Source organism: Clarias gariepinus, chromosome 25 (genome assembly GCF_024256425.1).
Source record: "Clarias gariepinus isolate MV-2021 ecotype Netherlands chromosome 25, CGAR_prim_01v2, whole genome shotgun sequence".
Classification (NCBI taxonomy): Eukaryota; Metazoa; Chordata; class Actinopteri; order Siluriformes; family Clariidae; genus Clarias; species Clarias gariepinus.
The window spans coordinates 19123306-19139222 of record NC_071124.1 but is presented as its reverse complement, the minus strand read 5'-3'; the positions used below and the strand labels follow the sequence as shown (position 1 = coordinate 19139222).

General features: G+C 38.8%; 1 protein-coding gene across 1 annotated transcript in view; it reads right to left on the bottom strand.

Annotated features, from left to right (window-relative positions):
• Positions 1–8587: 8587 nt before the first annotated feature.
• Positions 8588–15917, bottom strand: part of LOC128513146 (leucine-rich repeat and immunoglobulin-like domain-containing nogo receptor-interacting protein 3) — a 60721-nt gene continuing 53391 nt past the window's right edge. Inside the window, exon 3 of the mRNA XM_053486804.1 lies at positions 8588–15841. Coding sequence (XP_053342779.1) covers positions 14498–15841 — 1344 coding nt within the window. The 3' untranslated portion in view covers positions 8588–14497. The remainder of the gene's footprint in view (positions 15842–15917) is intronic.

Below are 15917 nucleotides of genomic sequence, written 5' to 3'. Positions count from 1 at the left end.
ACATCCATCCAATGTCATACGCTGAAACCTGCTCGGCTGGGCATGGCTGATACTGGATACCTTTGTTGTTGGACACCAGACGCCCGTGAATGATGATAGGAGTGTCGGCGGGTGCTGTCTTTTAGCCTGTGTGTGAGTGCGTGTGTGTTTACTTTAGAATCTGAAATTCACTTTAGGATGCAATGAATGGAAGTTTTATTTTTGATGACATTTCTTGATTTCATGCCATTTGCCCAAGAAGGCCTAAGGCCTGGTCTGAGGGGAGGCTTGATATTTAAGCCTTAAGCCTTCAGTTCTTTTTGCCCTTCATTTTTTAGAGTTGCACCAGGTGAACCAGGATTTTTTTTTTCTTTTTCTTTTTTTCTCTTAACTAGGTAGGAACAAATAAGGGAGAGATGGCAATAAGTGTCCTGGCGCGTGCCCCTATGTGATCAATCAGTAGTCCTGCTCAAAATCTTTAATCGTCTATGTTTTTTGTACAAATTTGATCTTTGATAATCAGAGTCGTGGTGACTGGCTGCGAGAATTTACACGAAAATGGAGTTTTGCGCGTTACAATCATGCCTCAGACGCGCCACTCGTCTAAATTCTCTGGCCACGTTTCCTGTCCCGATTTTCTCGATCGCGTCTCGGTTTTGTTCACTGCCAGCGTGGCGCCGTGCTCTTGCTTCAGCACAACGACAAAAGGGATGGGGAAAGAATCAATCAGTCCTCTGAGCCGGCGCCTACAGAATCATTTCGTTTTCACGCCAAGGGGCCGGACAGAGCGCTCCTCATGCACAGAGCAACGGCGCCACCTCCTGGACAACAGCCAAACTTCACCTCCGAGTTTTAGTTGATTTCCCCCAAACCCTTATAGTCTTATGTTTAGTCTTACCAGTGTTATGGGGGCCAACCAAAGTCTTACAACGCCCCCCCAAAAAAAGGAAAGCCAAATAATCTCTTTTCTTTCTGTTTGATCTTGCATGAGTTTTGATATTTCTATCCAAAGGATTTCTTTTTCCTCTTTGATTTACCAAAGATAAAACAAAGAAGAAACAATCATAAATCAGAGGGAGTAGGGTAGAGTTCAGCTGCTGCTTGCTTTCTCCTGTGCATGGAGGAAGGCAGTGTCTAGTGGCCAAACGTGAAGGTAAAATGTCACTGTATGATTGAGTGCCAATGACAGATGCCTTAATGATAATCACGGAGGACGACGTGGCTCCGAGCCGCCCCGTCCTCCCTCGAAAAAACAAAAACAAACAAAAAAAAAAACCCTCTCGTCCCTCCCTCCAGTCACTAAAGTAACAGAGGAGAACCGACAAATCATGCAAAGCCGCTCATTCTCAACATGAAAACGTGTTGAAATAACGTCACAAGGTTAAAACCATACCAAAAATCTGAAATGTAAATATTTTCTCTTCTTTCTTTCTGTCTGTCTTTCTTTCCTTCCTTCCTTCCTTCCTTCCTTCTTTTGTCCCCCTTACCTCACTACTCCAACCTCCTTTTTCACCCCACCTGTCTTCTTCTTCGTTCTTTCTTTTCCTCTATAATAATGATGCGGGTATTTAGTACCATAGACACAAAGTTTCTATTAAATGTAACTCTTTGTGCTCTGTTGTGCATAAACTACAAGTGAAGAAGCACCTTGTTAACAAAGTTGCGGAACAAACAAACTCTGTAAAGGACAAACTGGAGGAATCAGAGACAGAAAAAAGGGTTGTTGTGTATACCGGAACAGGACAATGTTTGTGAAATAACGGACTCCTGAAACTGGAGCGACCTCTGAACTTCAACCTCTCTGAGATCAGATGTGTAACGGCCACTGAAGGATTGTTGAAACTGCACGCCTTCAGGCTGGATGTTGGATTACGTTGAATTTTCCCACTGGCTGTCATCAACATACCTGGAATTTCATGTCTCAAAATTTCGATTGTGTGAATGTATTAAAAAGGCCAGAGATATATTTGTAGCATCAAACAGCAAAGCGAGAAAGTTCACACAGACACACCAAGTCATTTGTGATTAGTGACCAAGTCTAGAGCCAGCTAGAGCCAGAGAGGTTCAGAGGTTTTCTTTACTTTTCTTTTTTCTTTTCTTTTTTTTTTTTTTTTTTAAAAAAAAGCAAGGTTCTTAAACAATGTTGTTTCAAAGTCAAAATGTGAAAAAGAAAAAAATCTGAACATACACACATCGTTTGTAGTGAGAACCAGTGCGGCTACCTCACAGAATAATAGTGGCACATGGGACACAGCCACTGATACCAAAGATATTTCAGCCTGCCAGTTCTACCAAACCACACTCATTATTGCCGTACTCCATTTCTGTGTGTCATTCCACACACACATACACACACACACACACACACACACACACACACACACTCCTACATAATATTAATGTAGCGACAAACAATTTTTCCTTGTTATTACAATAGCACACAAATTGAATCATACACACACACACCCACACACACACACACAGAGCAGTCAGACTGCATTATGCCACGGTGAAGGAGGTGGCTCCTATGCAGTATACGTTGAGTGCCTTTTTCCTTCAACCACGGGTGGGATTGCTCTGAACACACACATACACACAGACACACACAGACACACACACACACACATACATACAAACACAAACACCGCATAATTCTTGTGTCCTATTAGGCCTATTAGGGGCTTAATTCCATTCTGATAAAGAAGCACTTTGTTTTCGTAGGAAATGTTAACTTTTTTGCTGTTTCATATATATTTATTTATTAATTTATTTATGTATTTACATATGTATGTATGTATGTATGTATGTATTTATTTAAATGGGTGCTTTTTCTTACCACTCGAATAGTGTTTTGGATCATCGAGGAGCGATTTGCTAAGTGTGCAGTGTGATTTTGCTCCTAATGCACCAATGGATCACTCACACAAACACACACACACACACACTCCCAACAGAGCTATTTTTGTGTGTCTTACAGTATTCCGGGAGTGTGTAAGAGTGTGTTGGTGGTGCTGTGGTCAGTTTAATCATGGCTTTTATTTTTTAAAAATCACAATCATAAGCATCTGGCCAAATCCCATCCGATTACTGATTAATTCTCCGCCAATCACGTGTCCTTCGGCTGGTGGTACAACCTGGCAGGCATGTGTTGACAATGAAAAATTCTGATATACCTCAAAAGCTTTAATGTAAAGGCTATGTAATGAAACAATAACAAGGATAGTACTGATACCTAAAGATGATGAATATTGCTAAATAATAGTTTTGGAACTATTGTGACTTGAAGCTTTCTACTGTTCTGTAATCTCTTTTTTCGCTTTGCCATCTTTGATTTGGTTTTATACTATTTTTTTTTTTAAAGATTTTTTTAAACCAGTAGCATGCTCCCTGAACTTCCACTTTTTATTTCCTTTTAGTTCAAGGCAAGACTTCTTGAATGTTAGACCTGTAAACGTGTTGCAGAGTTGAGTTATGACTTTTCATGTCAGATAGAGCCTGGATTAAAAAAAAAAAAAAAACGGATACATTTAAATGCTACGAAATAGAACAGTTTTAGGTTTTAGGGTACGGGGAAGAAGGGAGCGTAGGTATATAAAGCGTGAAATGTGAAAGGATTCATGGAGCAAAACCATCACTGAGATGTTATGAGCAAATCTGTTTTTAGATTTTTGGGTTGTAATTTTTATTTTATTTTATTTTTGAATTCATATACGCAAATGCATTTCTGTTTAGATAATGTTACTTGTGTGTTGTTCCAGTGATTCTGATATTTAAAACCAAAAAAAAGAAAAAAAAAAAGAAAGAAAGAAAAAAAAAGAAATCCAAAAACAGCAGCTCTGTTGTTAGGGAGATGCAGACCATTCTTTTATGCATGGATATTAAACTAAGTGTGTAGAAAAACTGCAGGATTATTCGTCCGTCTTGGCCAAGGAGCGGGGGAGGAATGAAGTCACATCAAACGGGGTGGGATAGATGTCCGACAAAATGGATTCAAATCTGAGGCCATCTGAGTTTTTATTTCCTGTGCTTTTTTTTTTTTTTTTTTTAGTTGTTGCTTTGCTTTTTTTCTCTTGTTGAAAGGCATGCGTTGTATTCTCTCCTCTCCTCTTCTCCGCCTCTCCTTATGTTGCATTTAAACTGTATATATGAATTGAAACGCTAATGTTCTCGGAGGGTCTCGGTCGCCCAGCTCTCTGTACAGCGTCGCACTGTTTGTTTTTTTCCCACTCTGCTTTCCTGCTTTTATGATTTACACTGTTGTCCACTGACCCCATAGTCCGTGCGCCAGGCGGCCGGGCCCCTCCTACCCGCCGTAGTCATCTTCCCGAGTCAGAGTGAAGTGTTGAAGGGCGTTTTTTCTGAAGCCCCCGGTGGCCATGTTTCTCTCCCTCCTCTGGTCCCCGAAAAATCAATCAGAAAACAAGTGTCTTTGTGATGGTAGAAGACAATCAATTTCCAATGAGGAGGAGAGAGAAAGACAGGAACCAAAAAAGAAAGAAATTAGAAGAAAGAAAGCTCGGAAAAGAAAAAGGTAGAGCCGCTGTCAAGCGGCCGAGATTTAAAGACCGGGAGAAAGAGATCCTCAGAGAGATGACAGAGTTCTCCTCCGAACACTGACCTTTAAATCCAATAAAAGTAACAGCATTCGGTTTTTATAGAGACTGCTCCGAATCACCTCTGTAGCCTCTGATTCACAAACACTGGGTCTATGTACAATGTTCATTTATTAAACATTTCGAAGTACGTTCTGATCTAGGGTCCGAGAGTTCTCATTTAATTTCAGCGAGTGTGATTACGCTGATCAGCAAGCTTAGTCTGAGACCTTTAATAAATATCAGCCATTAACACCCAACTCTCGCCATGACATTTCCCTTCACACTCATATCCATAAAGACCTCTCACTTTCCCAATCAAAGATCCTAATCAAAGGATTATACTGTCATCTGGAAATGAAAGGTTTATAGTTTGGTCCACATTGATCTGATTTACACAAACATATTTGGTAGATGTAAAATACATGACTAACACTACAAAAAAAAGGAAAAACAGCCCTTTAAACAAAGTTTGTAAATTTATGCTACACAACATCCACTGAAAAATATCTTTAGAGAAAAGTCACATAAACTTCATGTTCTTACAATGTCACATTCGATTTAAAAATTTTGATTGTTTATTTTTGTTTAGAACATCCACATCTTTTGTTCAATACATTTTTTCACATAATGGATTTTTCACATGAGATGAATGTGTTGTGTTTACGCATGTGATTTTTACATTATTTATTTATTTCTGTTTTATCTTTCATTCCATTTTTACATAATTCTACCATTTTTTATGTTTTTTAAACACAATTATATTTTTACATGTTTTTTTTTTACAGTTTATTTCTCCATGCTTTTTTCAAAACATTTTTTTATTTCAATTTATTTCAAATTAAAATTTGGATTTCTTGAAAACAATTCACTTTCTATATATTTTTTTCACAGAATTCATTTATTTCACATTTGACATTTATATATATATATATATATATATATATATAATATATATACATATGTATATTATATATATATATTAAAATGATTTGCTTTCACATGGTTTTTTAAAACAATTTGCTTTCACATGTGATTTAAAAAAAGTTTATTTTCTTCCATGTGATTTTGACACAATTATTTCATTTTAGAGTTTTTTTTACACAATTATATTTTTATGGTTTTTACAAAATGTATTATTTTGCACTTGTAGATTCTTTCCATGTGTGATTTTCACACAATTCTTAAACTTTAATGTAATTATTTTTACACAATTAATTTTTTACATAATTTATTTTCACATGTGATTTTTAACAAATAATTTGCTTTCAGTATTTCCATTCTAAATAGCTAAATTTAGTCTCGCATGTGATTTTATTATGATTAATTTCTTTCCATATGTGATTTTTAAATTTTTTGTTTTTCCAGCCAATCCATTCATTTTCAAATGTAAAACGTGAATTAAGTGAGCTATAAAGTATGTGGTGTCTGGAGAAGAGACTGAGGAGTGAAAAATCATTTTTGCACAGAGAGCTATGCAAACACCCCCACCCTTTTTCTCTTTCTCTCTCATGCTCACAACCTGCATCCATCCATCCCATTGCTTCCTTTGTCCCTTCACAGTATTCCTCGACATCACCTCTCACTCAGGGTATTGGGATTAAATGCCTGGAGAAACAATCACAGTACAGTGTATTATCATGGGAATTCGCTCATGGCCGTCACGCTGTTTTCATGGAATATCAGCTTTATTTTTCAAAGAAGTGCCTATGCTACATGCACGATACTCATTCACCCAATCAGGCTTCTCTCTGTTTTTCACACCAGGTGGCACTGTGGGCAAGGAATTCTGATCCAAATGCAGAGCTCAGAACATACGCATACATTTCATCTGATTCGAACATGTTTTTTGAGTCCTGATAGTTCCAGCTCTGGAATTGGCATCAGAAATAACTGGATTACAAAGAAATAATAATAAAAAAAAAAACATGAGACAAAAATGTCGAAAGTTAGAGAGAAAGACTGGTAGAGAGACTGGTGAGACAAATAAGACAGTCAGACACATGATCTTTGCACACGTGATCTGCACTTTGAGAGTGCCTGTGGGAACCAAAGATTGTAGGACTGACAATCTAAACTGACCTAAAGTAAACCCTCCATCTCTTTATTTATGCATGTTTGCATTGACCCAGTGACGAATCAATCACACACACAAAACACAGAGCGATGTCATCTTCTCTGAGTCTGTTCTCCTGGTCTTAGTCTCGTCGGTACAGAGGGCCTGTACAGTTCCTTATGTTCAGGTGTTGTGTCCTTTAAAGAAGGCGAAAACTGAGTAATAACTGTTACAGAACATAAACGAACTAAAACGACTAGTATTGATACATAAATCGATTGTGTGTTTTTGGTTAATTAAATAAAGAAGCAATTGGAAAACAAAACCTGCCGTCTCTGACTTTCACTTTCTCAGCACTTCTTGCATCAATGTAACTACACAAAGTACTGGTTAAACGTTAGGACACACCTTCTGATTCAATGTCCTTGGTTTAGTGATTTATTTCCTACAGTCTAGAACACTACTGGAGATCTCAAACCATGAAATAACACATATTACATTAGGTTATTAAGTAACAACAAAACAGTCAATTGTTATTTAAGACAGGAAGGTCAACTGCTCTAGAGAAGTTTCTGCAAGAAGTGCATTTGCAAAACCCATCCAGCACCTCGATGAACCTGGCTCTAATGGAGACCATCCCAGGGAAGCAAAACCAAAACTTACCTCTGATGCAGAGAAGTTCATTTAGAGTCACCAGCCTCAGAAATCATCAATTAATAAACAGCACCACAGATTAGAGCCGTTATAAAGGCGATACAGAGCAGAAGTACAGTAGCAGACACATCTCCATATCAACTGTTCAAAGGAGATTATCGCAAGTTTTGGATGGCTTTAGCATTGTTTTACAATGTACAAAGAAATAAAAATCAGGAAAGACCATGGTGTCTATAATATATGTGACCAGGTGTGTATAAACTGTACATTATTCACAATGAATATATAATATATGACTCAGTCTGTGAAAACCGGGTGAAAGTGATTGTCTGCTTGTTTTCTGTATAAAATCATCTGTAGAATGGTTTTATGTAGAAAACAGTGAATCATGATTTAAAAAAAAAAAATTTAGCTGGGTTTTTACAGAATGGGTCAGATATGTCCAGATAGGACCTTTTTAATGAAAGCTTACCAGAAAGTTCCAAAGGGCGTCTGATTGAAACTAGATGTGTGCATCGGGTTTGGGATCCATTTAGACACAACAACAAAAAAAGTTTTTATTTATGTGAACAAAGCAGAGAAAGATTCTGTTTATTAACAAAAACGTGCATGAATTTTGCATGAACCGTTCACGACTTCATCCATTCATCCTTAGTAAGTGCCTGGCTGGTGTTGTACTGGACCGTGATTTCAATCAGACTAATAGTTTGTGTGAGAAAGAAAAGCAAATAAAATGGCTGGAAATGATTCTAGGTAGGTGCACTCACTCACTCACTCACTCACTCACTGTCTATACTGTTTTATCCAGTACAGGGTCATGGGGGCGGGCTTAGGGGAGGGGGGGATGGGGGGTTAGCCGGAGCACACACATACGGGACAATTTTGGGAACACCAATTAGCCTAATCTGCATGTCTTTAGACTGTGGGATTCCCAATATTGCCGGATCTGTACCTTTTTCCTAAAAAGGGGTATAGTGGCCTCGGGTGATGAAAAGGAGAGAAACTTATCAAAGGTTTCATTATGATTATTTGAAACTGGTGACAATAACTCTGTGCCATGTGTGTGTGTGTGTGTGTGTGTGTGTGTGTGTTGGCCCGAGGAGGTCATGAGAGTGCACGTTCACACAAACACACATTGACAAAAGACAACAAAGACACGGTCAACGATGTACAACATGCTTTTATGAATATAATGTGCTTTTTTTCCTTTGTAAGACAAACAGTAGAAAACACACATATGCTTAGAAAACACATTATTCAAGACTGGACTGAGCTGTTGTGGGGTTGGATGAAGGCTCGAACACACACACACACACACACACAACATATAAATAAATAACACATAAGTAAGTCTCTCCATATGTATTAGACATATACTGTATATCAATGGCGTATGACATCTTTCAATAAAAAAAAAAAAAAATCTACATACCCTCTGTGACACTGTGTGTGGCTTTTTTTTTTTATCAGTGTGAAAAATATCAGAGACCAGAAATCAAGATATTAAGATATTATATGCAATGACATATGAAACACAACCCCAGTCTCCAGTGGATTTGTGTGTTGGAGTTAAAATGCATAAAGCAAAAAAAACAAAACAGCAAACGTGTTGATCCCTGGAAGATAAAAGACAGATACAAATAACAGTTCTGAAAATCAGAAGTCAGTACTTTTTTAATTAAAGCACATCACACCAGCAGGAAACCGTGCACACACATATATGGCTCTTATTCATAAGGATTAATATCCTCAATCATGTTTTTCTTTCTTTCTTTTTTTTTCTTCATCCAACCCCGCGTTATGCTTTAAAGACATGAGAAGAGATTAACACAAGAACAAATGTGTTTGGTAAGTTTTTAAGGAGAGGCATGCATAGATCACACAGATCCTCTAGTTCACAAGAGAGAACATTTTTTGACAGTATAATTCCTAATCTTCTGACAAGATTTATTGGTCATAAATACAAATCGTTAACAAGAAGTGGGTCACCAAAACCATGGCACTTTAAATATTCTTTGTATGGCCTACTCTAATTCCAGTCGGTCCAACACAGTTATGAATAGATATTACAACTGGTTTATTTAAAAGAAAAAGAGAGTTCCTAAATTTGTATCTTTTGTTACACAAAATTTAAACCGAATGAGTTCAAACCTTCAACTAAATACAAATATCAGTGTGATTAATATTATTATTATTATTATATTCTTTATTAATTTCATTTTTTAAGCTAACAGTCACAATTTGCTCTTTGTAAAATAGTCTAGAGCATATGGCAGGTAATAAGCTTTTTGTAAATTCACATATGCAAAAAAAATAAAAATAAATAAATAAATAAATCATGCTTTTACATTTATTCGCCTGTAGATGGCAGCAAAGTCGCATTTTTAACATCTTAGCAGGGTAGGGTCTGTAACTTTGGCTACAACCTCTCTGCTGCAGAATGCATTATAAAGTAAGAAACTAGTCAAAATAGTAGGCAAAGCCAAAACTAGTATTCTGACATAGTCCTTGATTTAGTTCGTATCTTTGTATATGATTTGGGACGCAACCTTACACGAGCTGATCATACTTGTCGAGCTCAACAACAAGGACAATGACAACAACAGAAAAAAAAAATCCTAAATATTATGCTTAGATACTTGATTTGTTAAAGTACAATAAGTCTCTTTAAAAACTGAACTGACATCCGCTACCCAGACACACCGGTGGAAAAAAAGAATTCGAATAGATTAGATAGCCTACTCATCATTTTTTAAATTAGTTCAAAAAACAGCAGTCATGTTAAAAATAGGTTAATTTCAGTGAATCATTTCAATTTAAGATATATTGAACATTTAAGGCTGACATGTTTTTGTGATGATGCATTTGGGTATATGAATAAAAAAAGGGCCTGGGGTTGCTTGTGTATGCGATGCGGGAAGAAAAGTTCAGAGAAGTGCAGGCTGATGAGGGGGCGAAGGAGCATTAGACCTACTTTCTGAAGCTTAGCGTAAAAAGAAATCTCATTCTGCGTGTAATTCTGTTGTGTAAATGTATATATGCGCATTACGAAATGTCTGGTATCTACTGCAAATCCATAACATAATGTTAGAATCTGTATATTATGTAAACATCCATATAATTATATTATTATTATAATTATTATGATATATAATTAAAGTCTCAATTCTGTGCACAAAGTTGGTATGCAGCGTTATTCAAATACTTTTTAAAAGAGAATAATATCGAAATGTTATACTTAAAAGAGTACAGTTTTACTAATTATACAGTATGAGTCTTTTATTAAGCAACTTCTTTGTAACTGTGATGAAATATCTCAAACTCCTTCATCCGTTTTTTTTAAAATGCTATTGCTGCAACGTGTGTGTCTGGGAGGCAGGTGTCAGAGCTTCAGTCCTCAGAGACAAAGAGAAAAAGAGACAGAGAGAAAAATGAGTATATCTGTCTGTCTATCATACAGCTGATACATTCAGCAGAGGGTGCGGGGGGGCAGAACAGAGGAAGTGCCAAAAGTAGAGCAGCTCCGCTGAATGTATTTGATGAGATCTGAAAACTGTCAAACACTCCCCAGAAGATGTTCCATCAGAAACGTCATGCTTTTCTCCTGTCCTACATTTTAAGTGCTTTATAGTTAAGTTTGTAGTTACTGAACAAAGTAATACCTAACCACGTGACATTAGAGATTAAATAAATGTGATTATACATGGTAAGGTTTCTTATTACTTACTGATATCCTCAATTCTGTTACATTTACTGTATGATTTAACAGATTCGATTCACTCCTGATCTGTCTGTGTTTTTTCACACTCCCTTTCTGTATTCGGAAGTGTAACCGGTAAATCAGTGTATTCATCATGTGTGTTCCAGCTGCTACGCAAGTCGCGCTGGTTCCGTTATTTCAGGAAAACTGAGTCGAGGGGTCATAAGGGGTCACGAGAAGCCGGGAGGGTATGTAGATACAAACCCCCGGCTGAGCCTCCTTTCTCACCGTCTACCACCACACCACACCTATACACAGTGACTGACTGCACGGCTAGGAGCTAACGCTAACAAAAAGCTAATAAACTAGGAAACGAATCCGATCGCACGAACGACTGAATGAACAACATCGAATCACAGGCCACAAGGACAACATCGACTGTACTGATGACGAACACACTCCATCCTACTGCACTGCTGATGATGTCGATGAGGTCTGAGAACATTGAGCTAAAATTCAGATGAGCGAAATAAGGAAGAAGAGCAGGGCAGTGAAAGAGTGATAAGTTAGAATAACCTAGGAGAAGCATCCTACTCATGGCTCTTTGGTTTGTTAATCTGTTCTCAACACCACATTGGTAACATCATGTTCAAAGTCACAAGAAAAGAATTGCTGTTTTTATACCACTATCTCACCTACGCGGTTTCGCGCGAACCCATATGTACGGTTTATCATGATTCACCAATCTTTCCGCGCGAAAAAATTAAACGTTTAATTTTTTTTAACACGAAAAAATAAAACATGTTTAATTTTTTTGCCCGTCCTCGCGGAAGCTTGCGGTTCTTACAGAACTTTGTGGAACGCCAGCGGAACGTCGGCAGGCAATCGCGGCGACTCACGGTGCCTAACTCCACATCTCACCGTGAGTCAAACCGAATAGGTAAGATAGGGGTATTAGTGAAGTACTGGGCTTCATCTATTGGAATTCGATGGGTCTATATTGGGTCTATAGCTCATTCACACACGGGCAATGTACAGTACTTTGCAAAAGTCTTGAGCCACCCCTTTTTTTTTTACCTAAAATGAAAGGAAATAATGTTGATTAAATAAAAAAAAAATTTGTTGTTTACATAACAACCTCAGCAGCAACCTCATTTCCCCTCTTGTCTGTTCCAACAACTTAAAATTCACCATCGTCTAATCATCTGTCATCATCTGCACCTGTTTCTTCCTGGTCATGGCTCAGATTAGATGCGTTTTATGTGTAAATGATTCATGAGTCACTGTGTGTGGGTTAACAAACAAAAAAATATATTTAAAAACTGCTCAGGTATAGGGACTAGACTGAAAATGAGAGACAAAAAAAGGAAGCCTGGAGAACTATTAATCAAAACTGCATAAAAAATACAAGCAAGTCTGTCTCTTTGGAAGAAAAAAAAATATGGAAGAAATGTGGGGTGGCTGAAGACTTTTGCACAGTTCTCTAGCATAGCCAATTCACCTCCAGTTCTTGTTTTTCAGAGGTGAAAGGAGATCAGAGAACCGGGATGAAACTCACAAAGAGGCAAGGAGAACATAAAAACTCCAAACAGACAGCAACCTGAGCTCAAGATTGAACCCAGGACCCCGGAGCTTGACTTTATATCGAAATTCCACCTCCAGTGTAGTATTGAGAAAAGACCATCCTTCACATGGTTAACATCAACATCTGTAGAACAACCAGCAATTAGAAACAAAACAAAAATCACTAATAATGAAACAAATTAGTGTACAAAGCACATATGAACTAAACACATAAAGGGAGAAATACCTTCTACAGTCAAATACACACAGGCTAGATGGGTGTCATGATTTTCATTTACATTCATGGTCACCAGCCAGGGACCCCTCTCTCATTGAGACCCAGTCGGGGTGCGGGGACGGGGATTAATGGGGGGGATGAAGACTGGGCAGGAGAAGCAGAGACTTTCGCACACTGGCCGCCATTAATATGAGTCAGAAATGAGAGGGATTGTGATGATGATGATGATGATGATGATTACAGCATCACCAAGCACCCTTTCTTATGTGTGTTTTTCTACTGTTATCATGGGAAACAACATGATCTGAAACTTCTCTACGCTGTCAAGCATGTTTACTGCTTGTCTGCATCTGATGTGTGATTTTAAATTGGGCCAACTTGAAAAAGAACTGCTTCAGTAGAACCGTGAAATAAGTCGTGCCTATGTTCCATTATTAATCTAAGAAAAAAGTCCCAAAAGCGAATGGCATGAAAGCCAGATTTTCCTGTTATTGCACTTGATGCTAATACTGCCAGTCCCAGCGAAATAAGAACCAAGCAGTAATTAGCATAATTAAACAAATGTGCATGGTAAAGCTAGGGCAATAGCCATGAACATGGCATTCTTCTCAATTAACATATTAACTAATTAATGACATTTACCCAAAAACAAAGGTCCATAGCTCGATAGAAAAAAATAAAAGAAGCTCTTTTTTATCGTTATTATTGTACCATTGCCTGAAAAGCGAATACAAGTAAACTCAAGAAAGCTTGTGTATGTCTTACCCCTTCCTTGCATAGTACTATGTATTGTAAACAAATAAAGCTATAACTGTTTTGTGCAGGTGTTGCTTGGTAATGGCTTAGGTGTACATTTGTAGACATGTACATACAGCAAGTGTCTGACATCAAACGGACCTGACGCCCGCAGCCTCCCCCCATGAAGGCTTATGGGTCGTCGGTGCGTGCATAGGCCCGGCGGTGTGGAGGATACGAGACAATCTCCCGTATCGACCCTACACCAGCCTGGTTTATGCACGATACATCCACTAATTGTGCAGCCAGTACCCAAGGCTTGGCTTCCTAACCAAACCCTGAGGTCCTGGATTCACATTAGCTTATACCCACTATAGCACAGTGCTGCCAGTATGGTAGTAGCAGCAGTGCACTCACAGTGTTGCGGCCAGTGTGCTTGTCCCAACTTACACAGCACCTAATCGCAGACATGACAGAAAGCCAAGCTTCGATGATTCAACGGCTTTACCTGTTTAAGTGGCCAGTTGATTTTTCAACCTTATCGTGACTGTTGTTTAATTTAAAAAGATGACAATTGCTATTCATGCATTTCGTATTCACTAAATTAGTATGTCAATTTGCATGTCATTCCTTAAAACCAATATATTGTATATTAAATTCATGAATGGATTTTTATTTGTAACATTGGTTGGTAGTTATATATCTCTAAGGTGCATGACAAAATCATTAGCCATAGTAATATGATGTTTCAATAGCAACCAACCATCTAAGCAAATATGTTTTAGATAAAGGAAACTTATTAGTAGATCAAATCCAAGTGAATTAATTAAAATATTTACACCTTTTTTCAAAGGCATTAAAATCAAGTTAAGTTTAATCATATTAGTCCCTAAAATGTCTTCTGATATTACTGCGAGTCAGAGCTGTGTGTTTATGTTGGGTGTTTATGCCTCCCCCAGGGGGCCCCTGGCTGCGTTGTTTCATATCATTTTCATATTGAACTTGCGGGTCCCTCCAGAGGTCGAACTGGTAGTGGGCCCCTCTGTCTTCCTGAATGAGTACTCTACTGTGAAGTTGTTCTTGCGCTGGCCCCTTCCGCGGCTCCACACGAACAACAGCAGGAAACAGAAGAGTACTACACCCAGGAAGGTGATGCAGCCCATGGCTGTAGACACCAGGATTGTGGTGAGGTCAAGTGTGAACTTAAGGAAGACACGTGTGCTGTTTAGACCAGTGTCATTAAAGTCCACCGCGTACAGAGAACGGTTGGCGAACAGAGCGGGGTCCACCGGTTGTCCTTTCACAGTCAGTGTAGCAAAGTAGGTGTCATTGCCACCTGCGTTGCTGGCGATGCAGATGTAAGTGCCACTGTCGGTCACCTGGGCATATCGGATCTCCAACGTTCCACCTGGTAAGACGGTGATCCTGCTGCTACTTTTCGAGGTGATCTTACGCCGCTGAGGTGAGATCCAGATAATGGCAGGTGCTGGTTCACCATCAGCACGACACAGGAAGGACACCAACTGACCCTCACGCACTGTCACTTGTTGAAGTTTTCGATTGCGAATCTTCGGCTTCTGGCAAGTGAAATAGTCAAATAATGCAGAATCCGGAAAGCTGCTCAGAATATTACCCTGTACCTCAGGTGGAGCAGCGCATATTGGCATTTTCCCGTCAAAATTTAGAGTGCGTCTCCGTTGCAGAATCCAGAGAAGCCGGCAGTCGCAGGAAAGTGGATTCCCGTCAACTCGTAAAGTTTCAAGGCTGTTGACGGAATGAAAAGATCCCTCCTCCAGCGTGACCAGCTCATTGTTGGAGAGGTTCAGAACCCGAATCTGCCTCAGACCGGCCAAAGCATGATGCTCCACAGTTTGCAGATTAGTACTGACCATGTGTAGCTCCTTCAGCCTTATAAGATCCTTGAATGCCCAGGGTTCCAGCACAGATATGGGGTTGTAGGAGAGGTTAAGGGATGTCAGGTACACAAGGTTGCGGAAGGAAGCAGAAGGGACAGCAGTAATATTGGTGTTAGTAATAGAAAGCCAGGTCAAATTTAAACCTTGAAAACTAAGTGGGGAGATGTATTCCAGGTATGGCCAATTGTCTATCTCTAGCCCTCGCAAAGCAAACATTTTGCGGAAGTTTTGGTCCTCGATGCTAGAGATGCTGAGGTGGCATAATCGGAGGGTGACCAGATTACGCAGGTAGGATAGAGTCTGGCCAGAGATTGAAGTCAGATTGCATCTTTCTATGGTTAAGTCTTCCAGGCCCAGCAATCCCGAAAAAGCTTTATGGGAGATGTAGACCAAGTCATTGTCACCAATCTGCAATGTAGGAAAAACAGGTAAAAAAAACCCCCTGCAGAATAGGTACAGAATTAAATAAAGAATATTTTGAATG